This window comes from Betta splendens, chromosome 4 (genome assembly GCF_900634795.4).
Source record: "Betta splendens chromosome 4, fBetSpl5.4, whole genome shotgun sequence".
Classification (NCBI taxonomy): domain Eukaryota; kingdom Metazoa; phylum Chordata; class Actinopteri; order Anabantiformes; family Osphronemidae; genus Betta; species Betta splendens.
This window is the reverse complement of record NC_040884.2, coordinates 14,543,089-14,569,981: the sequence shown is the minus strand read 5'-3', so window position 1 is coordinate 14,569,981 and position 26,893 is coordinate 14,543,089. Positions and strand designations below refer to the sequence as shown.

Below are 26,893 nucleotides of genomic sequence, written 5' to 3'. Positions count from 1 at the left end.
TTTTAATGTTTGCTTTAATGAAGAGCAAGCACGAAAGCTACAGTATTACAGTAAAAGTCTTTCTGCTCGAACTGTGGCCTTGGATTAGCTTCACAGTAAATTAGCTACAGTTAGCACCGCGGACGTTGTAGGACAAGATCATCTCACAAATGTCATTAGATGTCCACCCAGTCGTACGGCAGCAGAGTAAATACAGTGGATCAGTTTGCAAATCAATGATCTCAGTAAGTGCTTGGTGAAAAACAACAATAAGGCCTGTGCAACACACACTGTAAGTACAGTAGATCTAAGTTGTGGGAAGCTCTGACTTTGGAGCTACTTTTTAAACAATATACGAGGTTTTGAGGTTGTTTTAAGACGGAGTGTGGCACAAACAATAACGCGCCTAAAATAGCGCCCTCTTCACCAAAGCATCCCATGGGTGAAATAGTGTGCTTCGCTCCAGGGCAATGCAAGTCGTTTATTATGCAAGGCTGCACCACACCAGCTTGGCGCACGGCGACAGCGGCAACTTCCACTTCTCGGCATTGGAGGCAGAATGTTTGGTTTGAGTCATTAATTAACTTTAGGAGCCATTAAAAAAATCATCCAGCATTTTCCTCCCATCGAGCTCTTCGTTAGGATTTGTTTCGCCGTCTCGTGGTGCTGTTTTTGTCTTCGATGTATTTATTTTTTGACTTTAATGCGGTTCTCCCGGAGCTGTCAAACTGATGCTACACAAACAAGCAAGCTGGGATTGAACCTGAAATGTCTAGGTCATGCAACAGTTTCAGGCAATGTGGGATGCAATCCAGCTTTGGCAACTTTGCCATCAATTATGACCAAGCTTACAGTGTACATTCAGTTTACCTTTACTTCTGAAATGCACTTGTGCCGGCTGCATGACTTTTATTCTACTATTCCTATAACTTAAAATCTATAAATAAAACATGTCTAAGCAAACCAGCATCATGCTCACCCACCCACGCCACCCAGTGACCTCCATTGCTACCAGGTGATGGTTCTGGTGTCCAAGCAACCTCAACTAGTTCCCACCTCCATGAAATTAAGCATAAAACATTAATAGACACATATTAGGTCTTAAAACGAGACTAATGTAGCATGAAATGTCGTGGCCATGCTCTAGCAACCAGAAGCTCTGAGGACTGACCTATTTTATAGGCCACATCCTGAAGTGATGTCTGATTTTAATGCAAAAAGAGATACGCACCCACAGCAACCCAAAAAATCACTTACTGTCTGATCCACATAGTATGTTTGTCTGTTTTTGGAGAAGTTGGCACAGTTGAGTGGAAATAAATGCAAAAGCAACCATTGGAACAGAGCTGCTTCATATGTAAGAAATCACAGAGAAATAAATTAGAACAGACTCCAGATGCTCTAAAGGGAAACAGTTAGACTGAAGAAGGTCAAAGGTTATTTATTTCTATGTTTTTATTTGTCAAGTGGATGTTTACCGTGTTTTACTTCAAATAGCATGGAAGCCCCCATGTAGGGGCGCTGAAGAAAGACAGCGAAGCAGGCAACGGCACACGCACACACACACACACACACACACACACACACACACACACGCACACACACACGCATCCTCAGCAGTAGACAGCAGGGCCCTGTCTCCGATCACGACAGAGCATGGATGTGCAGCGTGGTGAGAGCAAACGATCTGAGGCATATGTCAAGTCCTTGCGGATTCAAAACAAAGCATTGTCAAGAATGCTCTGCCTTGGTCGGGCAGCCTGCTCCCTGCCCGGCTGCGCTCGGTGTGCAGCGTGCGATGCGATCCCAAGTCCAAGACGAAAGTCATCATCTTCCTTTCACATCGTTCTGTTCTGTGCCCCTGCAGACTGCTGCAAACTCGGCATGCGCTCGCTCCCGTCTGAGCGGCTGTCGCAGATTTGCCTGCGAGGCTAGAGAAGGGGCCCGCAACACCCAGGAGACTGAGTCCATTCACATTACCCGCTGTGGGAGAAGCTGCGTGGCGGGCCGGGGACAGGAGGAAGGGGAGGAAGGGGAGAAGAAGAGGGAGAGACAAGGAGGACCACAAAAAAAGATGGGTGCATATGTGCTGAATAAACATCAGCAAACAGATGATTAGCTTAGATTAACACAAAGACGGGAAGAACCCTCTAAAGTTTATTACCTATGTTCTCTAAATATGACTGATTACAATCATTATATTACATATCATGACGTTAAAGTGCTGAGCTTTATGTTTTACACCTCATCTATTCAACAGACTAAAGCCATTTATTAAAACAAATAACGTGGGGGAAATAAATGCTATTAGGGGGTTGGAATGCAATTTATGCTACAATTAGCGGCTACTAAAAAATATTATGGATTAAGAGATGCAGGCCCGACTAATGACACTCCCTCTGCTCGCATTATAATGACAGCGAGCCGCTTAAATTAAAAACCCGTCTGATAAAAGCGAATTAAATCATCTCTAATTGCAGTATCACAATAGTCTTAAAAATCTAATTCAATTATCAACACAAGCAGTGAAAAAAAAAAAAGTAGCGGAGCAGGGGGAAGGAAATCTCGTTGAACGTGCAGTGCCATGTCAAATGAGGCTCCCCATTATCTGGAGTCAAAAAGTATTTTCAGTCTGAGTCTTAGAAAAATAAAACAAAACAGGAAAGAGGAGCGTTCTTTTGTCCTGGTTGCTCCGGGCGGCTCTGAAGCTCGATACTCGCATCATAACATTAGGAAATGTTCTATATGTGAAATCAAACATTTGCCCCTTATGAAGACAGAGTCTGTTTGCCCTGTTGTAACTTCCTCCAGATTAAAGTAACCACAATACTCTGTATCTACCAAAACTAAGACAGACGTGATATATGAGGTGAGAAACTTTGACAATAGAGCAATATTAAGTATAAAGAAGTGCAATTAATTCTATCTATAGAATAACTAAAAAGGGAAAGAATTATTTGGCCATTGCTCATTTGCCACCAAAACCTGATGGATGTTACATCCCCCACGGGAAGCTGCATAATAACATTAACATGAAGAATTTGATGTCTATATTATCCTCTTTAGATAAACCCTAGAAATTTTTCTTCTTGAACCAATATGGCCGCCCAGACAGCCGACCTAGGAACGACCTTCAAGTATGCGCGTTCGTCATAAACACATGTAAATGTCCTCTCACCCGACACAAAACATGTGTACAGACATTTTGTCCAACATCCACATAGAAGCCCCCCCGCCCACGACCCCCCTCCAAAAACGCCGCTAATGGTGTTCTTCTTCTGTGGTCTTTAGTATGTAAAACTGATATGATAGACGATCAGAGACCGTGTTGGCTGAAGCACACTGATAATACACGACGCCCGGTTCGCAACAGAGTCGACCCAAGGCCCCCGACTAACGACTCCGTGCCAAGCAAATGATGATAAACACCAGCTCCCCTTCCACCAGTGAGTGCGCATTACCTAATGATGTTCAATGGCAGTGGTGAGTGGTAAAGACAACAAATATATTATACCAATGCATCTTAAATGGGAATCCCTAAGGAAACCCATCTGAATTGTAAATTCATGCATGCGACTCATTTTTCATTTGCGGCAAGGGTAAAATTCCAAACAACTGTGTACTTAATGTGCAATATTTTTTGCATTTTTACATCTTTATGGGCACTTACTGGGGTGTGTATGTATTTATTTATATGAAATGTGCAGCACTTACCCATTGTCAGAAACGGACTATGTTTTGATGGATGAGTCCTTGCAGTAGTACGCCACAGGTCAAACAGTTTGTAACAATGAAGTCAGAGGAAAACAGAGATGTTGAAATGTTGTTTATTCGTAATGAATAAATCTTAATATTTCCAACTGTCACACTCTAAATCATCCACTAAGGAACTGCATTCATTCACTCGCCCTGGTTTCCAATTGGAGAATCAAATTCTCCTTTATTATTTTTCCATCTCCTTGCCAGCTAACTTCATACAGAGCAGCTTGTGCTTTGGTCTGGTTTTTACTCTTTAACTTTAGTCTGGCTCCATTACCCAGTATTTTTCAAAGTCAACTTAAAAAGAGGAAACAAAGACTCTTATATGCAAAAGCCAGTGATTAGTGGGAACCAGAGATGTTCCATTGCCACCGTATCAAGTAAGTATACCTGGCATCAGGTCCATTATTTGGAAATCAAGCTGCCTGTTAGAAACACAAATTGCAAAGGATGACTGGCCAGGCAGTGAATGGATGCCGGCCAAACGTAAGATGATGGTGAGATGGACACCTGGCATGTGGGTTTGGTGCTGAGACAGGGGGAGCCTGTTGGATTGGGAAGGAGTCGGAATATAGGGAGGCAAAATCGCAAGCATCCCAAAAGTAGAACATGATCTGATAAGCCTGGGAAGGACTCGGGTCTGGAGACACCTGTGCCAGTGACCTTTCAGCAGCTCCAATCTAAACTGCCTGGACCGGCAGGTCTCCTGGGAGGGTTGGAATGGACACACACACATCTGCAGACCACGCACACACACACACACACATCTACAGACCACAGACAGACACACACATACACACACACACACACACACACACACACACACACACACACACACACACACACACACACACACACACACACACACACACACTCATTCACAAGCTGATACAGATCTTCAGTCACTTGCTTCACAACCAGGAAGAAGATTGAAAAGAAGACAAAAATTAAATATATCCACGGTCCCATGGGTAAAAGCATCCACCAAAAGACAAGCACATACATTCTATAAGTCAAATTTAAAAGAAAATGAACTTTCTTTCTTCTTTGGGTTGTCCGTGTGGGTGGAACACTGAGCGCTTCTAATGGGAAAGTTTAAAGCAGTCAAACACAGAAAAATAGCTCGGTATTAAAAAAAAAAGCTGACAGAATCGAATGCTTATCAGATAAAGTCTGTCTTTAAAATGAAATCGCCAACCTTATCAATATACTGTACCAGCTTGCTGGTTGTCAAATCATAAAACCTGCAGCTCAGGAATTGTGCTTGATTTTTTACGAAGTAAATAAACATGTTAAAATATAATAATATAATATTGGTGTAATCACTGCATACCAATAAATAAAGTAAATACTAAAATAAAATTTTAGAAACAATTTCCTTTGAAGTTCCAGCTGCAGATAAACATTGATTGGCCTGTTCTCCTCCTCCTCAGGCGCTGGATGTGTCATCACACGGGGCTGGTTTGTCTACTTTCAATCCAAGGGCGACTGTGGCGCCATTCACCTTAAAAGTGCTGAACATTCCCCTTATGACACATGGAATAAGTACTCAAATAAATGAGCGCGCGCGCACACACACACACACACACACACACACACACACACACACACACACACACACACACACACACACACACACACAAACACACACGCCTCTGCGCTTTTCACGATTCCCTTAGTTGAAGGTTTGTCAAACTGTGACCAAGGGGCTAGCTGCTAGCACGTCACCAGGGTGGACACTGGCTGTCACACACACACACACACACACACACACACACACACACACACACACACACACACACACACACACACACACACACACACACACACACACACACACACACACAACCTGGAATCTGCTGAAAAAACTGAAAAGCACTGTGGAGCAAACCACATTTTTAGTAGTTAGTATCTTAACGAATGCAGTTTTTTGCTCACACACAGTAATCTACTGGAGAGCAGAAGTACCAACATCACTGGAGTTTGATCATTTATGGAGTTTAATCCTCTACTGAATTGTGATAATTGGTCAGGTCAAGATGCAACATGGAAAAGGGACCTCAAAGACGCCTTAGGTAAAACTAGTAAACAACATGTGATGGGTAAACAAAGGTTAATGAGAAAGACCGCATGATCAGCCGTTTCCATGCCAACACTCTTCTGATCCCTGAAACATACTGTGGTGTTTTTCTACCTACGCCTCCATCTAATTTCGACAGCACCGCGCTCCAGTCGCCGGAGCCCCGTTCACCCAGCACCTTTTGGCCCCTGGTCCTCCTCTACAACACCCTACACGGTCGCTTCCCACCAGTCATGCAGCCGCCATGTGTCCACGCATCCGCCTCTGTGCCCGGCTCATTTGGCCGCTCAGTGGGAACGGGCCCATTCCTCGTCGCTGGTGAGCTCGTCTTGCGGAACCCATGCGGTGGGCCTAATTAGTCAGCAGGCTTTGGGAAATGCCTGGTGGGTCCAGGAGCAGCCTGACATACGCTGGAACTGGGGTTAGGAGGTGGCCAGCAGGGCCTAAGAGGTGGTCCGCTCAGCCCCCTCCAGCACCGCAAAATGGGAGCAGAGCAGATGGATGAGGGGAGCATGAATATTCCATTATTTGATAATGAAAGACAGTGGTGTCGAGACTGTTTCCTCTCGCTGGACCAATATTGATATTGTAATGTTTGTTTCTTGTTGTTGACAGTGCTGTAATTGGAAGCTGACATTGTCCACAGCACAAAAGAATGTGTTTCTCTGCCCCGGAGCGACGCAGAATTTGCACAGAAGATGCAATTTTTATACAGCAAGTTACTGTCAGTTATAAACTTCAGTTCTGTTTGAGTCACTAGGTCTATTACATGAAATTCAATTTTAGTCAACAGCAACAACCTCTCCATGTGCCCATTTTCTGAGGTCAAAGGTCAGAGTCTGAGTCCACTGCTAGTATGTGCTGCAGCCGGGTGTCGTATTTAAATTTTGAAACATTTGGCGATGACAGGATGAAAGGAAAGAACAAGGAGGACAGGAGGTGTTGGATGAGTTTAGAAGCAGGAGTAGAAGAAGAAAACAATTATAATAGGATTTCAAAATGAAGAGAGGAAGGTGTGCAGAGAGGGAATGGACTGACTTAAACAATTAGGTCGATTTAGTGAAGTGTGGAAGGGGCTGATGGGGACCTTTTCATGCACAATGGCATATTCATGTTGAGGAGGATGTGTATGAAATATTACCGTCACGAGAATTTAGAGGGCATTTGAAGACTTTCCTCTTTCCCCCTCCTTTGTGTACCTTAGTCAGCCTCTGGTGCTTTTTGGTTTTACAGTTGTTTCCACAACCAGTTACTAAGCCTCGACCTCTGACCTTTGACAGACCAATAGATGCACATGTGCCCCCCCTTCCAACCTGCCGCCACCATTCGTTCGCGTGGCTTCAGGTGTGTTTGTTCATGAAATGAGGTCGTCCAATTAGACCCCTCTCTCCCCGTCTTCGCGTCCCGCTTCCCTCTCCCCCCGCTCCTTCTTCGTCTGCTCTCCCGAGGCCAGTGGGCGAGTGATTATCGGGGACCAGCTCCTCCAATTGTGGAGATTTGAAATGAAAGGCGACTGCGTCTATCAAGTTACAAGCGATTCCTTCATCTTGGGAACAAGGGATGGTTGTTTTTGTACGGGACATTGTGCATTTGTGATAGCAGTGATAAAATGATGTCATGGGAGATGCTGTAGGGTGAAGGTGGCCATTATTTTGTGCCATAGCATGGCAGAGTAAACAATTACAGTGAATTGCTGTGGTTTATTTCATGGTTAGTATGTTGCCAAATCAGCACATACACACATGCACCTGTGCTCAGGGCAGCTTTCCTAGACTTTACTCGCCCTCTGCAACCTCTTCTCTCCAACCCCGTTCCTTTGCACAGTGTAAAAGTTTGGTTTTTCAGATGTTTAAAGATAAAAGGGCCGCGGCGATAGTGAGCTTTAAAGAGACTTGGTAGATTTTACCTGAGGAACCGAAAGATCCCTCGCACCTCAGCTGCGGAAGCCGCAGATATATGAAGGACACACAGGCACCATGCTGGTGGAGTGGGGATTGGTTTGAAGGGAACGTCTCACCCTTTCAAGCTTTCTTTCACACACACACACACACACACACACACACACACACACACACACACACACACACACACACACACACACACACACACAAACACACACACACACACACGGGGCCTGGCTCGCGCCGCGCACACACACACACACACAGTGCAGTAATCCTTCAGCCGAGACGTGTGCAGGTGGCTCAGGAGAGGAGGCAGAGAAGAGAGTCAAAAGCCTGACTTAAATGAGAGAGAATGACCGCTGGCGCTGCTATATGGTGTCGGGGTTTGACAGCAGCCTGTCCTCTGGACTGACTAATTGGGCTCATTTGGCAGCGAGGGAAGAAAAGGAGTCTCACAGGCCCTAAGTATCTACTCTTTTCATCATCGTCTCTCGCCTCGACTGAACCCCCCGCTCGCTCGCTCGCTTCCTCTGAGTCGCGCTTTAATAACCGACCCTCGTCTTCCAATCAAGGGACGGCCGAGCCATCTGAAGTTACCTGCTCCACAGCCGCCCTGTCGTTTTCATGTACAAAGTGCATTAAAGTGCACCCGATGTAAGGATCTTCCATTTTGTAGTACATAGTTGGAGATTTGTGCTTATTTATCCTCCTCTGCTTTTTGTTTCTCCGGAATAAAGCTGCCAGCGTGCCCCGCGAGGAGCCGGGCGTTGAGTGAAAGATTAGCATAGCCGAGCTATCGAGTGAAACATGACACAATATAAAAAGGCACACACACACACACACACACACACACTCTCACACACACACACACACACACACACACACACACACACACACACACACACACACACACACACACACACACACACACACACACACACACACACACACCGTCCTGGAAAGCAAGCACCATGCCAAAGAAAAGATAATCTGCTTTGTGAAGGTTCCTCAAGGCAGCGCGAAGACTATTCTCCTCCAATATCAATAAAACATACAGGCAATGCATTACACGGCCGCGCTGGGTAGTGGTGCTACTCTGAATTTAATGCGCTGTGGCTCCTCTTCTGCGTTTTGTTAGAGAGGATTCACGTTATTTTGCTCCTCACTCTGGAGATGAATGATAGTCTATGTGACATGTTTCCCGAGCGCTCTCCTCCTCCTCGTGCCTCCCCTCTCCGTCCTCAGCCCGTGGCACTGGCAAGACTCGCTGGTCATCTGCACCAGTGGGATAATGGGGAGAAGGGTGAGTTTGAGACACAACATATGTTATTTGCTTTTCCAATAGTGTGATGCCTCGCAGGGAAATTTGTGCTATCGCATTATGACACAGAAAATGAAAGTTTTCATTGTGCCCCAAGATGGAGCACGGACAGCCAGAAATAATATCCAGAATGTAGACATTGGGGGCCGGTGACAGCCGGACTGCATGAAGACATCACAAACAATATATCGGACTTCAACTTCAAAAACAATCACGGTGCAGATAGAGGGCGATAAAAAAAGAGCACTCGCAGAAACGTATGTGTCTGTTTGGAGTCAAGACGGGATAGAGAGGAAATTACAAACTCAGTTCTTTTGTTCCTTTGCTCTTCTGATACGTGTCACTTTGAATTTGTACACGGATGAAAGGAAAAAAATACATATCAATATGAGCAGGAGAATAATAGATGATGTAAGGTTCTGAGAAAGGGGCTGGAAAACGCCTGGAGGACGTGTTTCCAGCCACAGCCAGTCACAGTTTCTGGCAGATTGTCACTGTTTGCTATTCTTAGTGGTCGCTTCTCCAAAAGGCTACGGAAGATTAGCCCACTTAACGAACAGACATGGCTGTTTGGAAGAACCAATTACTCCATTTAAAGCATTAATTAAAAGAAATTCACACACCAGAAACAAACATAAATAAACATGTAACTAAATTCATCACACAAACACTGACACGTTCTATTCTGCTTTAATTCCGGCCTCAGTCAACGGGAAACAAGGGAGATTTCAGAGTGGAATAAAATGGCAGCGTGCCCGCGCGTTCGCAACCGCACAGGCCTCCTCGAGTAACACGTGTAATCCTTGTATTTATGCACATATGTAATTGCACAGATACGACATACATGTGCGACACGTGGGGGATTTTTCGGGATAATCGCTCGTAATCACCCCTGCTGCAAAACATGCGGTTGATTGTCAGGGATGTAGCGCAAACGCACGGGCGTGAAATTATGAGTGAGGGAAGGACGACTCCCACCTGATTTGAATGTTATCACGCCATTCACTGGCCTTTCACCGGTTGTTATGGGGACAATGGACGGGGCTTAGGAGACCCCTGCTCCGCCTCAGCTCAGCCGGCTGTTATCATCAGCTCAGCGCAGAAGGCTCAGGCAGAGACGTTAGAAACGTCATGACTTAATCAGACATTTGCTCTTCAAATGTACTGATGAAATGCAGTATGTGGACGTGCTTTAGTGACTGGCGTCATTTAATAGGCCACAAGTGACATGTTGTTACATCACTGGACCGGAGGTCAACACTAATAGTGATGTACAGTATGGCACCTTTGCCTCTAGTAACACCTAAATGCAGCGGGGGATCCGCCGCGCTGCCAGAACCCTGCGCTCGGTGTCACATCTCTGAATACAGCGGAGTCCAACAAGCCGGAGAGGAAGGAAGGAGTGAGCGGAGAGGAGAGAGAGCACAAACGGAGCGACGCCGAGGCGCGACACGAGTGGAAGGGCTGGAAATTGTGGCCGTATTTCATTATTACAGTGGCACAGTTTCATACAGTATCTAACGTGGAGCTCGAATTTACTGCAGTTAATCAACGGGAACGCGAAAGCCCTCGACCTTTCCAATTACCCCGGCTGAATTTGGCTCCTCGGTATCAGCGCGACTGTGCTGCGCCGCGAAGATAAAAAACCTGCGAGATCTGGAGACAACACTTGGCTTCAGCCCCTCAAACAAAGAAGGCGAGGAAAAGTGCAACGAGTGATGCTGTGAATAGAGCTTATGCGTGTATCATGCTATTCAACCTTCAGTTATAGTGTATGAGCCATAAACCATGAAGCAACCATAGCCACGCCACGTCTACACCCTGCGCCGTGAAGTCATTACGAGGAGATAATGACCTGGACTGTGTCAAGACATGGCAGGCCTCTATAACCTATGATCAATAGCAACAGATAGGCACACGCTCGCACGCGCAGTGAGACCCCCGCTTGGTCCGATCCAGACGGGCCTGGGTCACCCCCTCGTCTGTCTCAGCGGAGGCGAAAGGGGATGAGTGTGATTGGCTGTGACAGATCCTTGACAAGTAATTGCTCTAATCACCCGACCCCCCTCCCCTCCCCTCCCCCCACCTCCTCTATCTGTGCTTTAACCACCCAGCGATCGTCAGTGGGGTAACACTGGGGGTGTGGGCAGGCCGGAGTGGCGCAGGAAGCACGCTGTGGAGACGTCCTGCCATTATCAAGGCTTCAGTGTTGACACATCCACACGAACATGACCTTCTGAGATATGGTACCAAGAGCGGCCCCCTCCCACCATTGTCCCTCTCTCTCCTGGAGCCGCATCCGTGAGAGGCAGAGGGGAAAAAAGCTGGCCAGCAGAGCTAGGGGGGTGGAGTGATGGTGACGATAGAAGGCGGGGGGGGGGGGCGTCCAGATCTCTAGCCACAGCCCAATCCAAACGCGGCCGCCCCCCAACGCCTTCTCGCCTCCCCAGATCCACCCTCCGCAGAACAAGAGAGCATCAATTAGGGCCAGTGGGTCCGCGACCATCTCCAAGCCTCCCCGCCGCTCCGCCGGGCCGCCGCTCAACCGGTGCAGAGGGGATGGATGGGAAAAGAGGAGGAGGAGGAGGAGGAGAGCCATAGGTAGGCCTCTCGCTGTCAGCTCCACTCATAGGTAGCGCTGCATTCATGGAACTTAATTATACATGGGTTGTCAGCGCTGGTAGAAAATGCAGCCGCTGAAGGAGTGAGAGAGTGAGCCCCGGCTGCGGAGGAGTAGTTAGTGAGATTGGCGAGCGTGGACGAGACAGAGATGACAGGCCGGATACCCGCTCCGCTGCCGCGGCGACGCCTCCGCCCCGCACCAACCCCCACTCCCGTGCCAACACCCCCCCACGCCCCTCCGTTCTGACCGGGCCGGTCGACAGCGAAGGTGAGGTAATGACGGGCTCGGCTCGAACCTTCAAAATGCCTTTAGATCAAAAGTGTCCAAAAAACAAATCAATATAATTCCTCCCCGTGTGATTTCTGTTTTTTTTTCCTCTCCCAGATGATTTCTCTGCACTTAGTCACGGCCACTGCACACGTAGTCTGCTCGTCTCCAGACAGGTTGCGTTGGGTAATATGTGGGATTTTCTGGTCCGTTGTTGCTTTATTGCTTGTAAATCACCGCGAGGTCATCATTATCCTTGTTTGTCGCTCTCCGCCTCATTACATGTACTACAACACTGGGAAAAGCTTGACACACAGTTGAGGCCGACATTTTGACCAAACCACTGGCCGAGCATAAGAATAATGAGCCAGAATTAACAGTCTGAATACAACCACAGTCCAGGCCGCTGCGTCTGGCTTCTGATTCTTTTATATTATACGTATATATAAATACTTAAAAGTGTTAAATATCCATCATTAATCAGAATAAAAACTAGCATTGTATTTGTTTATTTTATACACAAATGCCAAGTTAAAGCGTCACAAAGCATTTGATTGTAGCTAATTCTCTGTGCTTTATTGCTGTTTAGAAATCAAATGCAACGATTTGTGAATAGTGTCTTTTGTCACCCTGGACACCACACTGCCTGGTTTCCCTCTGCTCCCATGCTCATCATGGACAATTACTGTACATACACCTGGACTCTGTGTTTGACTTTAAAGGACTCATCGCCCTAGTACATTGTCAGTCAGTTTTACATCAAAGCCTTGTTACTATGCCTGTTGTTAGTCTGCGCTCATCACCCTGTCTTCCTGCTCCCATTTCCCCACAAATATTTGGAAAATATGGGATCTAGAAAATAAGACAATACTGTTTATTTTTTGTTGTTTGTCTGCGTCACTGCTGATCAACAAAATCTCACTCTAAAAGTGTGTAGTAATGTAGCGCACTAGGAATTATGTACACATAGGGGGTGAAGCCAGGGGTTCAGGTCTTGACAGGCCGGCTGGGGAAATACTATACATAAGAGCTACATGTAACATACACTGAGATTGTCAAAAATGAGTAGTGAGCTGTCAGAAAGGAAACTGAAGATGAGTTCACTCCAAAGGTAACGTTAAACCTCAGATATACAGCGGCGCTAGTGTCCGGAAGTGCTTGGGCAAACCGTTCCCATGTTCTGCCTCAGGTAAGTGAGGTATACAGACTCTACCACAGTGACCAGTGTAGTTTCTCCACCTTACGACGAATCTCCGTGCTCAGCCCCCAGCCCAAACAACAGGCCCCCGTACAGTAGCTGACATTGACCCTGATAGAGTCAAATGAAAGTTGTTACTGCCGGGTCATTACACTGCTAAACTGGGGTGTCGCACAGAGGACTGAGGAGGAGATGACATGAGAGGACCTCTTATCTATACGTCTATGTATGTATACATGTGTACATTTTATCATTATCATCAGATATTCAGTGTAGACATGGTTCATATTTTCAATTAATATGATAGCTATTCTATAGTATGTGTGTACCTACTGTATTAATATCACTCAATACAATGGTATTAATAAATTTAAGTTGCTAATAGTTTTTTAAATGTATTGTTTGATTAGGTGGAAGCTACGTTGAGGTTGGTGCCCCCCAAAATGAATCAAGACTGCACACGATTAAGTTATTCATGACCCCAAGGTCTTCTGGACAGGAGTAGCACAGGTAGGACCTACTGTAGGCGCCAAGGAATCGGGGTTCAAGCAGAACACACACTGAGACTACTGGTGGCACCAACATTATTACCACTTACGTGTTTTGGTTAATTGCAGCGGTAGTAAAACCAAAGGTCAGCAAACTGAAGCTACTACTTGTGTTTTTACAAGCATCACATGCTGACTGATAATCATCTTCGGTTCATGTAATCAATAAAGAGTGCAGTTTGGACCTGATTACCGGCTGCCTCGCTCTGATTTGTGCAGATGTGAGAGCAGCAGCCCCAGTAACTCAGTCAAGGTGGGCTGAGCTGGGCAGTATCCGTTTAGCAGTGACCAGCCTCGGCCTGCGCTGATTCCCCCGTAATAGGCTTTGGGCTCGGCTCCCACCGGAGAGTTTGCTTGACAATCTGACAAAGTTATCTCAAGATAAATGGGTTATGGGTCGGAGGCTGCGAGAGGGGAGCGAGCGGCAGCGACTTGACTGCTCTGTCAGTGATGTTTTGATGGAGGATGTGTGTAGCCGCGAGCGCCGGCGCTAGCTGGTGCCGCCAGGTGCCGTAGATGGGCGTGATTGTCTGTGGCTGCATCTGCAGACGCAACGCTGCAGTGTGTGTGTGTGGGGGGGGGGGGTTTGTTTCTGTCTCTAATGCTAAATCTGATATCTGCTTTATTAAGAGGGAGATTTGCAAAGACAGAACAAACGCCACCAGCAAGTTGCGGCGAACCTGAGGCAAAGGCCACAAGTTCAGCGTTTTAGATGGACCGGGTTAAGGGGCCCCAACCAACGGACGCTTGGTATCAGCCTGTATCATGAGCCATTTAAGTAATCACTGGGCCTGTCTCTCACACACAGTTGTACACAAATACACAAACCTGGGTTCGCACGCGGGCAGGCACAAAAAGTTCCCGCCGCACACAAACAGCGCAGGAGGACACCTATTACCACGCCAGGCCTCTTTTTACCCTTTAATTCCCCAGATAAACAGACTTTTCTCTGATCCTGTCAGGCCACGTTATCTGCAATGCCGGTCAGCCGGTCGGCCACTGCGGAGCAAATTAGGCCCCTAAATGTCAGAATTGCTACACTTTATTAAGTTAATTAGAGGCTGAGTGAACATGGAGGCCAGTACGGGATCACAAACACAGACAGACAGAATGACAAACACTGAGGAGCGCTGGCACTGCAGTGTGTACGAGAGGTGGCCATATGAACTATATATATATATATATATATATATAATATATATATATATATATATCTATATATATATATATATATATATATATATATATATATATATATATATATATATATATATATATATATATATATATATAGATATATATATATATATATATATAGAGAGAGAGAGAGAGAGAGAGAGAGAGAGAGAGAGAGAGAGAGAGAGAGAGAGTGTAGTGCCATAAATACTGTACATCACTTGCATGTTATAAATATATAAATATATGAATTAATGTTATGTGCGTGTCTTTGATGTTTTACTAAATCCTCATCTTAGCATCTATTGAATTTTCTCAATCCATGTCTGTACTTTATTCACATTTATGAATGAAAATATTATCCACACCCATTCAGTGTTTATAAATCTGTCCATTCTAAACCACTCTGCCATTCCAGCACTTGAGAGCAAACGTCTGATCAATGCTTTCCAGACTGTGCTAATCCATTTGCGGTGAACAGAGAGCGACGGTGGTAATGGCAGGTCCTGCCTAAACAGGCCTCCTCGTATGAGAGCCGTTGTTCATTGCAGGGCTATTTCATGGTGTTCGTCACTTCGCAAGCTTCTGTCTTTCATTCAGCGGCGCGTTGGATGGAGGAATGGCCCCGGGACATATCGTCTGCTCAGAGCTCCAATGTTGTCATGCCAGTTCCCAGCGATTTGCCTCGTGCGACTCAGGACTTTGAAAAATGGGAAGAGAAGAGACTTGGGAGAGAAGGCCTGAATTTAATATCGCTGCTACTCAGTGCAGCCCTTAGAAGAATAACTATATGGAACTATAATGGAAAAGCGTCTCCCTTCAGTCAGAATTCTTATAGCGATGCTTAATATCACAACGTTCTGTCACAATCAGCCGCGCGTCCAGGTTGCGGCGCCGGCAGAACCATCTTCAGCTCAGCACGGGCAGCTTTATATGGTCCTCGCACGGCGCGGGAGGCATGTTCGGCAGCTGCGCTACACCCAAGAAGCCACAAGCAATAAGTCATGGCCAGACTCTTGACTGTTGCTCCGACTTGAATTATTTAGCCTACATTCCAACAATATGTAAAGTATCCAAAGCATCTCAATCGAAGCCTGCCCGCAACACGGCGCAGTGATTCTCTCCATACTAAACAGAGACCTCTGGGCATGACAGCAGCCATACATTATTTCTACCACACACTCGCATGACTCATACCGCCACGCGCTGCACATAGCTGCACATATAACCTCCGATGCATTATTTCTCGCCGCGCGAGAGTCACAGGTGAGTCCTGGGTGCTTTCATCATAGCCTGGCTGTCCGGCTGGCTGGCTGCAGTCTCATCTGTCCCTGGGTTGAAATTGCCAATAAAGAGGGTCTCATATAGATCACCCCCAACGGGGGCTGGCGACCTGTCATGCAGACGATAATTCCTGGCTCTCAGAGAGGGGAAGAGGGACAAATAGCCCTCTGAATGTCCCTATATCTGTCTCTGCCCCCCCTCCCCCCATTACACTTTGTCTTCCTTTTCAGTCACACATGCACACGTGCAGCGCGTGTCCCTTCCGCCCGTCTCCAGCAGGCCATAAAGTGCCACGCGAAAAGGATATAGTGGACACAAGCATAGGGGAGACAAGTGCCGGACTGAGCTTTCACTTTCCGGCTCCAGAGGCAGTGAATCAAACTAATGGGTTAAAGACATGAAGACAGACGAGCAAAGAGGATTAGGAACGCGGGCAGAGGTTTCCCAAACGCGCGCTGAGACGCCGGCGATTCTTGAACATTTCAGGGGTCCACAGTAACAGAGATCAAGTTTCTTTTTTAACCTTTAAGAGAGAAAAGGAGGCAAATGAATGTGATTCTGTGCAAACCAGGCCACTGAAAGCTGCCCACCAAAAGTGAACCTGGATCTTATTTGATACTTTGGAGGATAATGAAAGTTTTATTTGAATGATTTGGAACTATGAAAAAAACATGTTTTCTTGTCAACAAATCCTTTTCATGTTCTTTTAAATAATAATAATAATAATAATCATAAAGGAATTATTTAGTTATTCATTGAATTAATACTCAAGTAAATGGCTCCTTCAGTTGCCCATGTATCTTCCCAGTGAAAAACTTATTGGTTTCATTATTTCAGCAGCCCTATAAGTTCTCTGTGATCCCAGCTCTTTTCAATAGTCACTTTCTTTTTTCACATAAAAAAAGTTATATTTTACAAGACAAAGTCCTGGTTTAGATGTGGCTGGACTGTGAGGAGAGCAAGACTTAGGGATTTTTGAAAGTCCCACAGTGCTCCCTGCTGGTGGAGGTCAAAAAAGCAGTGTGTGTGTGTGTGTGTGTGTGTGTGTGTGTGTGTGTGTGTGTGTGTGTGTGTGTGTGTGTGTGTGTGTGTGTGTGTGTGTGTGTGTGTGTGATTAATTCAACCTCACGTGAGCTGCGTGAGTTCAAGCCTCCAATAACACGGTAATCTCCCTTATCAACCTCTCGGCCTTCAAGATTTTGTCTAAATCATGGACAAGAGAAAGTGAGACAGGGAGAGAGAGAGATGAAGTGAAACCTGCATGGCCAGTGGGCAACTTCAGTAAAAGACAATCTGACTTTTCAGAAGCTATAATAATCAAGATCCTCCCACTGAGGTTGTTTGTCTGAGGGGGACACGGATGGCCACGGGTAAGAAGGAGGAAATTCAGAGCGGTAATTAATAGTCCTAAGTGACTGCTGCTGGATGGGAAACAGGGACAGGGCTTGTTGTTACTGTGAGCTGGTACTGTGTCCCCCAGCATGTCCCACAGTCTTGTGGGCTGGCATGTAAGCAGAGGAGGAGGAAATGGAGACACTGCCTTTTACCACTCGTTTTTTTTTCTTTTCTCGGGGGCCTCTCCCCATGAGCCAGACTCCCATGAATGCGTCTTCCAATGCTAATCCCGTGTCACAAATGTTAAGGGAACGACACGAAATGCCACAAAAATATCATCACTCCACCCCTGTCACTAGTTCATCCACTCCCCCTTGTAAACATATTGGAACATGTGTGTGTGTGTGTGTGTGTGTGTGTGTGTGTGTGTGTGTGTGTGTGTGTGTGTGTGTGTGTGTGTGTGTGTGTGTGTGTGTGTGTGTGTGTGTGTGTGTGTGCGTGCGTGGCTTTAGTTGCCTTCTCGTAGTCCCATCGTTGTCACAAAGGCCCATGCACGTTTTCCTTCATCCTCATCTACAGTCTTTATTTGCACCTCTCCTCACCAACATTCTCTGACCTTTAACCGCTGCTGACACAATGACGACCACTGTACCACAGGTTGTATTGTTTGCCACTCAGTCTTCCTGAAAATCAAAAGACATGTCATAGTGTTGCAAGCGAGGTGATAATATAAAAATACAGTCTTATTTCAAGTCATCTTCAGAAAAAACTAATAAATATTCTTTGATTCCTTCCTTTGATTCTCAACATCTTGAAAACTCATGTGCTTTAGTTTATGAACTCTTAGAGTGAATTGACATTTAAACACCTTTTGGAAACTGTCATTTTTTTAAAGACTTTTTGGTGTTTTAGACATTTTATGGGCATTATGAGTCTGAAGCTACTGTATAGTAGACCAACTAATCTGTGTGGTGTTTCTTTAATGTCGAGCATGCATTAGACTCTATGGATATGATAAAAGCAAAGATGAAACCTGACAGAAGCTGAAGGTGCAGGCAACACCCCCTCCCTCCCCCCTCCATCCATCAGTCTTTATCTCACAGCTCCCTGCGTTTTCCCAAACTGTCACCCAGCCGCCTGGCGCCTGTTCCCATCTTCACGCTGGGGATCCGACCTAGCACCAATATGTAATTTCACCAATCCATACTGACAGCTTTCATGTCAACCACTCACAACCGATTCCTCACCTCTCCTTGTGCAAGCATCTGCGTAGTTACAATGCCGAGCTTTCACAGGTCATGAAAGGCAAGCGAGGAGACAGGCAGGGCCGTGGTCCCGCACCCCAGCTAGACAAATCAGTGTAACAGCATATTGTAAGCTGCACACTGGGCAAAGGGGGATGTATCTACCAGGACTGGGGCTGTGTTAATGGCTATGCCTGCCTTAGGAAGCCCCACGGCATTATAGGTAACCCCCACTGTAGATTTCCTTACTAATATGACCCCCGATTGTGTATCACAAAAACTCCCACAGGCTACAGTTAGTCCTGAGCACTGGGGATCGTTGTCCTCACCCCGCCTGAGTACAGACAGGATGTGGCAGCTTCAAGGCATTTAGTTAAAGGAGACGCACTTTAACGCTGCAGGCATGCATTTATGGAAGCCCTGCTAGTGTATGACGTACTGGAGTCTATAAAAGAAGCAGCAAAAATGGAAGGCTACATGAAAAATGCAGAATTACCTTGTTCCCTGGCATCTAATCATTTGTGATAGTCTGTGTACTCATTCTTATAATTAATCTGTTTTCTGGGACAGCTTTTTCTCAACAAATTAGGTTTAAAAATATCATATGTTATTTTATATTAAAAAAGATGTAGGCACAGTGAATGTGCAAAGCGATAAACGTCAGGAAAAATAGTTCATGTAAAAATACTACTGTCCATATAAAAAATCACAAGTCCCTAATGCTGTATAAGCTTGACCCAGGTATTTATCTGAAAGATAGATATTCACAGACATAGGAAATACACATATTGCATATTTTACTCAATGGGTTGATTACCTGAATACTTGTGTAATTGTGACAGGGACACAAAATACGCATAAATCAATGCACCCTTGTAAAGGTTTGAAGTATATCAAAGATGCTTTCAAACAGACTGGCTCAACAAAGGCCTTCTTCTAAATAATAAAATAATATGATCTTATTTGTATTAATTCCGAAAGACACAGAAGCTTGTAGTTTGACACATCAGCTCTGTTGTCACTGTCTATGCTGTGTCACAATTATGAACCAACACGTTCTCACACACGGGCGACATATAGTTAATAAGCTTTTTTTCTGAAGAAATAATTGTTGTTTTGGTATGTACCCAAACAGATAAAACTGTAAAAGTGTTATAGACACATCACCTTTATGCATTTTAGGTGGAGAGTTTAAAAAGAATTCAAATGTAAGATTTTATTAAATCTTACATTTGAATTACAATATTTTATTTTATTTTATTTTATTTTATTTTATTTTATTTTATTTTATTTTATTTTATTTTATTTTATTTTATTTTATTTTATTTTATTTTATTTTACAAAATAAAATGAAGAATTGGTATATACTATTTTAATTGGTTAAATCAAAAGTCAGTCAAACGCTGGTGGGCGGAACTGGACGCTGACACCCAATCAAGTCACACGTACGTTGCATAGTATTCTGACCGTCACAAACATGGCGTTACGGGAGCTATCGTCGCTGGAGAAATATTTAGGGCTTAAAAAGCCAAACAAGTACAGCACACAGGGGGATAAAAAGGTGATATGTCGGCTCCTTACTGTCTAACGTTGTTTTATTTAAAAAGACGCTCGTAAGCTGCTGTGACATTATAGTTGCTAGCTAGATAATGCTAACAATCGGCTAACTATCACGCCTGTGTTGCTAAATCTCCTTCTTATTGTTAGTCAAATGTTAACGGGCGGTGATTTTTAGGTAGGTGAGACTGATATTGAGCTGGTCCACTCTCACAACTCAGCACAAGGAAAAAAGTCCTATGTTCGTTGCTTCGCGTGAACGTAGCCATGCTTGTTCATTGAATGACTGAGGGGTGGAGGAAGCTCCAATGTGTGGAGAAAGGAGGGAGGGGGGGTGACGGTGACGTGTGGTTGTAATAAACGTCTTAGTCAGTTGTGCTTACTTATTCATTCTCATTTATTTACTTCGAAGTGAAATCTTGATTGCTCCTAATATTATGTTACCATGCTGTAACATGAAAATGCTGTGTTTACTTTCTCCCTCATCGCTGAACTACCTGCTCGGTGTCGGCAGGTGCCTGTGTTACAGAGCAGCAATGGTCCTCCGCTGTCGGGCCTGGTGACCATTGCCTGTCACCTGGTGAAAGAAGCCAAGCGTCCAGAGCTGCTGGGTGAATCTGCCGAGAGCAGGGCCGTGGTGCAGCAGTGGCTTGAGTACACGGTCACCAAGGTGAACGGCAGCACGAGAGAGGACGCTAAGGCCATCCTGAAGGTAGACACACTGGTTTTCACAGAGAAATTGCATTGGATCTTTCCCTCTTTGTCAGTGTTGTTTATTTTTCAGGATTTGGTAAAAGTAGAACATGTAACACAATGAAAAACTGAGAAATATGTAACGCAAAAGAAACAATCATTTCCTCCTTCGGAGGCACCACTGTTCCTCGGGGTTTCTTACATTTTATTTCTCCGTCCACCAGTCGGCCCAGTGTACGTGCATGTGTCTTGTCAAGGCATAAGCAACAGGAATACAGTCTGATGTATGGCCCTTCAGTGACATGGCCCCACACGACAGAGGAAAAATGCTTTAATGTGCTTGACGCCAGTCAGCGTGAAATGGATCGTCAGTCGCTGGTCTGCTGGACACTAGGCGCCTCTTGGCACTGTCCTGTCAGCGTGAAGTGTCTGTGTGTTTGTATGTGTGTGTGCGCATACTTATCAGCATGACACACTGTTGTGGCATGGCTAAGGAGTCATGCTGTGCGGCAGCATGTTATCTGGACAGGCCTCTTAAATATTTTAATGGTGCTACTTACAGAAGGAAGTCGCCCTGAGCAGCTCAGCTCTGGTGCCCGGTGGCCCCCTGTCCTGTCCTGCTGCTTCGGCTCCATCCTCAACACTCTTCTTTCAAGGACACTAGTCATTTCACATTAAATTATGCAGAAACACAAACTGTCAAATGTTGGAGTTGTTAGACTTGCTCAACCCCTGATGCAAATAAGAAAGTCATAATTATTCTAGATGACTTGATTAAACACTTGTCAGTCATGAAATGCGATGATGAACAAACCACGCTAATTGGCTATGAACCCAAAGTTAGGATCAGTTTTAACACACGCACATGCTCTACGGACTATGTCTGTTGGATCATGTCCAGGCAGACCCAGCAGAACCTAACCCATCAAGTTCCTCAATCTGCTCTGCTACCACACAGCCCATTTTGCTTTGTTTGGACAAAAGGCAGCATCATAAGGATGTGATTTGCAATTACTATTTTCTGCAGTATTCTTGATTATTCATCAGGTGCATTTCTTATTATGTTTGATGGAACAGCTGTACATCCATTGCTTTTATATGTATACATCATCTGCTTGGTAGTTAATTTTCCAGAGTCAGAATTGTTGCAGTTTTGTATATTTATGGAATAACTCTACTGTACCATACTCTCAAATTACTATGCTATACCAATACCATTTCTTGAAACATTACTTTCACTGAATGTGCTAACTATATGTTCTAGTGTTAAGTTGGGGGCAGGTAGAAAGGAACCCAGATTTGGGGCTCCATGTGTGCTGCTTGGGAGTGGCAGGAGAGTTGCCCCTCCTCTGATGCTCAACTGGGCCTCAGCTCTAAAGCTGTAGGCTAAGAAAGGCAAGAATCTGATTGTGAAGGCAATCTGCAGTCTTCATGCCTTGTTTGGCATCACCCACTCTTACTGCACAATAACTCAATTTGCCCCCAAGATCCTCTGTGTGCATGGAGTGTTCCCTTCACACAGTGTACAAGTGCTAAAGATGGTCCCTTCCCCAGGGACCAGCACTTCCATGCACAACATTGCACACGGATATGAACTGAGAAATACGCATTGTGCCGCCCAAGTTTACGACAGCTTCATTAGATTTTCAAGCGACAGTTCCACTCATTTGGTGGTGGAGTAAACAAATGGTCTGTTCTGTACAGCATCTGCTAAGTCGCCAGTCACGGGAGGGATTCTACACCCCCTCAGGTTACATATTACTTCTGTCCACATAGCACAGCACATACACGCAAGTTCCAGGATCCAGACTCGTGCACATCACGCACCCACAAACATGTAGGTTAACAAACCTGCTGTTACATTCCTTTAAGTCCATGGTATCCATTTAAAATGGAAACATTTAGTAAAAGAGAATAAATTACAATTTAGTTTGGTTTTTAGCTCTACTATCTATTGAAAATTATATACCTATTTTTTTTAAAGAAGGCTTAATTACTAATTCACGTGTTTTTTTTTTTTCTAACCTCATTTGTATTCATCTGTCACATGAAGACAAGTACACATCAAATTCTTACTGTACTGTATATATTATCGTAAAAAGTGAACTTGTTTATATGGCCAAATGTACTCTGCATCAAATGTTTATTACTAAATTATGTTAAAGTAACTACAAGAAATCCATGACTATTTATAATATAGACATCTAAATGTAAAATGTTTACAAATTGGAACTAATGAAATGCATCCAATTTTTTGTGTTCAAGTTTTAGTGTCATAACGTCTTCTCCAATCTCCTGTTTAAGCCCATGAAGCTTTTAAATTATTGTCTTCTGTCTTGATTGTTCCGCTGCATCATTGAATGTTATCAGGACTGTTCAAGCTTGTCACTACTTATTTTTGCTTGCGTATATTGAATTTCTCAATTTTGTTTTTCAGGACCTCAACCTATACTTGCAGGATAAAGTCTACCTGGCTGGAAACCAGATCTCCTTAGCTGATATTCTCTTGTATTATCAAATCCATCCGCTAATTGTAAGTTACCTTCTCTAGCTCTTTAAATTGTAACACAAGCTCAAAAATATGTCCCAAAGTTACAAAAATTAAGTTGAAAATGAATATTCTATGACCATGTACTGTTCTCCCCAACATTTACCATCCATCCATTCCTTCATCCTTCCTTTTCTATTTATGCCCACTTCAGTCAAACCGCTTTTAATAGGCATTTTGTCACAGTGAATAACACACAATTAGACCAGTCATATGCCCAAAGGGCAAGAACAAGTTGACAATAAACACACGGGTTATAAGCTCATTCTGTCTACACTTAAAAAAACAAAAACAAAAGTGGCACAAAGTGATGTCTTTAGTCTCATACTAGGAACAAGTAAGTTTGCTACGCCTTCAAGGATAAAGTTGGAGAAAGATGGAATGAGATGGATGGAGGGAGGGCGAGATCACATTTCGAGAGATGTCAGTGTTTGTGGCGGGGATGCAAGGTTGCCCCCCGCCACCAGGCAGAGGGGCGTCACTTTGGTTTGCAATCAGTGTGCTTTTTAACCTCTGGGACAAAGGGTCAGCTGGCTCAACCAATAACCAGCCTGTCCCGATTTTCAATTCATGGGAAACAGCATGCCAGACAATATTAAACCTGACTGATGCTAGAATGCTGTTAGGGCAGACTGGTTGTGCGGAGACTTTTCACATTTTAGTTAATGAGATAATGATAAAGCAAAGCAGCACAGCCTAATAAGATTAAATCTGCAAGGACATCCCAATGTACCCTGCTGCTTAGTTTTATAATGTAGTGTGCCACCTGTGTAATGTGAAAACAGGCTAAAGTGTCAACAGTGACTATGCTGAACCACTGTCACGCAAATTAAATTCCCCACACTGCCGTAATTAAAGCTGTTTTATATTTCTGAAGCTTGACTCATTCAAGCCTTGTTTTCCCAGCAAAGTTTATGTGTTCGTTTTTACTGGATTGTGGTACACAGAGCAGTTTAGGACAACAGCATGACAGCTGTGAAGGTTTGAAATCATGTCTGTACAAAGCGGGATGTGATGGGAAAACAGGCAGCACATCTTGTTTCTGTTAAATGATCTGGGGAACACTGATTTACTAATTTTAAATAGTAGTTACTACATATTCTTTCTAAACATCGGGAAGTAACTGACTACATGAGCTACTGAGGTTAAATACAGGCTTAAATTAACTAATTAAACACTTCTAACACTAATTCCTCTTCTCTCATTCTTCCCAGTTGGACTTGTCTGTTCAGGAGAAGGAGCAGCACGTCAACGTGACGCGGTGGTTCGACCACATACAGCACTACCCCAGCATCCAACACCACCTCCCCGTCATCGCTGTACTCAGGAACAGAATTTACACCAGCAGGCACCACTGAAACCGAAACTGCTCCAAACCAGTCCTCTCAGGCTCATCTGTCTTTAACCTGATCAAATTACTTCCTCATCTCCCAAGAGTTGTTCACATCATCATTATTGTTTCCACATTGTCATTTGTATTTAAAATGATCCTGTTCTGACTATTTTTAGATTCTGTCTACAGCTGTTAACTGATTTCAGCTGATTTCTTTTTTTTTTAATCATAAGTAATTTAAAAACGTCTTAAATCAATTAAGCAGTTAAACAATTCAGGTACCTGAACTTTTTCAGTTTGGTATTATTAATAGAAATGCCTGTACTTATCATCTGACATCAATAATTATGCTGTATTGTCCAGTGTAGCCGGTTGAATTCTGAGGATTAGGATGCGAGGTCAGTTGTAAATGTCACACTATTGATAGTGCAGTTTGGTGTCTGTTACAATGATGTTTTGTGCTGGTGACTAATGCGACTTTTGTCTACAAAGGTCTACATTTGTTAGTTGACATTTAAAGGGAAACCAGGATTGGTTACATTGATATGAAATGCAAGTGCTGCTAGCCTGATGTATTTATTAAAATATTGGAGATTTCTGATGTGGGCCTTAACACACCTTAAACATAATACAGGTTCAAACATGACTTAACATGTTATGTAACGCACAGCGTGTTTTTCCTCAGGAGAAACGGCTTTCTTCATACCATAATAATGCATTTCCTCACAATAATGTACCCAAATAAATGTGGTTGCTGGCTCAACATCATAACCCAAAATGACCACAGCTGAGTCTACACTGTTTATCCCTCTGCCACGTCTCTGGCTTGATGAATTATGTCTCTGTCAGGGAAGTGTTTGGTTTTCATGTTTTCCACATGCAACTCCATGCGGACGTTACAATGGGCAGTATAGTTTCTATGTGTGGTGTGTGTGTTTCTGATTATATCCACGCACCCTGTCCCACTTCCTCACCACCAGTCATGTGGGCAGCAGTGAGCAGTTGAGCGTCAGCCCCAGAGTCAGAGATCAGAGTGAGGCTCCAATCAGTCCCACTACCACCACTGTTGATGCTGCAGGCCAGAGAGAGGGCAGCGGGCTCACCAGCTGCCACACAGATCCAGCCAGCCACGGCCAGAACCCAGGGCCCTGGGCGACAGCCAGCCACTGTGTGTCATTTCAACCCTCACGCTCCCACGGGGCTACTGCAGAGAGAGCGGCGGCGGGAGGGAATGAAGGAGGTCACTGAGAGAGGAAAAAAGAGCACCCAGAGGCCGAGGGATCTCTTTGTGACGTGAACATTGATCCATGCCGCTGAAAGCCTTTCAGCTGCTGCATGAGTGTTTGCTATTAGCACCATTAACAGACCGACAAACACAACCTGTAGGTTGAAATGATGAAGGTAACGGCACATAGACAGCAGAGAGAAAACAAACAAGTTATTACAAATTTATATATAAAACGTATATGATGCTGTAACATTTGTCCCACATTCTTAATATCCTTAAATTTTAAAGTTGCAGCTTTGTTATAAGGTGAAAACCCTGCGTCCATCCAGTCAGACACACACAACCAGTGACCTCTGACCCCTTGAATCGACTTTCCAACATGCCGTATTCTCCAGGAATTTGTTTTGCATCAACCAGCCAGAAGACAGAGCTATTGTTCAATTAAGCTCCGTAAGACGGCCCACTGTGTGTTTGTGGCGAGTAATATGAATAAGATGTGAAGGATAAAAACAGCTCGCAGTCATTTGAGCAGGCCTTGTGACTGGCTGTGGCAGCTAATGGTGTGATCTACCATTAAAGAAGCCCTTGTCCTCTCGCGTATGTTAACAACTGGAATGCTGTTCTGAAAGTGCAGCATCCGACAGTAATTCTGAGGTAGAAATAATCCAGTCGTGCCCACAAACAATTCTAAATTTACATGTTTGTTGTGATGCTAGGGTTACTGATCATACAAGGGCAAACACACAAAGTTGTTGCCACTTTATTTAGATCATCCCCACGATCAGAAAACTTATAAAGACGCATTACTGCAGTGAA

General features: G+C 44.5%; 2 protein-coding genes across 2 annotated transcripts in view; both read left to right on the top strand.

Moving 5' to 3' along the window:
• The window catches only part of fen1 (flap structure-specific endonuclease 1), a 210,552-nt gene that overhangs the window by 71,819 nt on the left and 111,840 nt on the right, over nucleotides 1-26,893 (top strand). The window lies entirely within an intron of this gene.
• Nucleotides 20,125-25,630, top strand: eef1e1 (eukaryotic translation elongation factor 1 epsilon 1). The gene is made up of 4 exons (XM_029148358.3): nucleotides 20,125-20,279; nucleotides 20,790-20,987; nucleotides 23,406-23,501; nucleotides 24,731-25,630. The coding sequence occupies exons 1-4, from the start codon at nucleotides 20,196-20,198 to the stop codon at nucleotides 24,872-24,874; spliced, it is 522 nt and encodes a 173-aa protein (XP_029004191.1). The 5' UTR covers nucleotides 20,125-20,195; the 3' UTR covers nucleotides 24,875-25,630.

Bases quoted from the DNA above. Each gene is read 5' to 3' on its own strand.
- eef1e1 (XM_029148358.3), top strand. From the start codon at position 20,196: ATGGCGTTACGGGAGCTATCGTCGCTGGAGAAATATTTAGGGCTTAAA. The intron at 20,280-20,789 runs GTGATATGTCGG...CGGTGTCGGCAG, and splicing joins GCACACAGGGGGATAAAAAG to GTGCCTGTGTTACAGAGCAG. The intron at 20,988-23,405 runs GTAGACACACTG...TTTGTTTTTCAG, and splicing joins ACGCTAAGGCCATCCTGAAG to GACCTCAACCTATACTTGCA.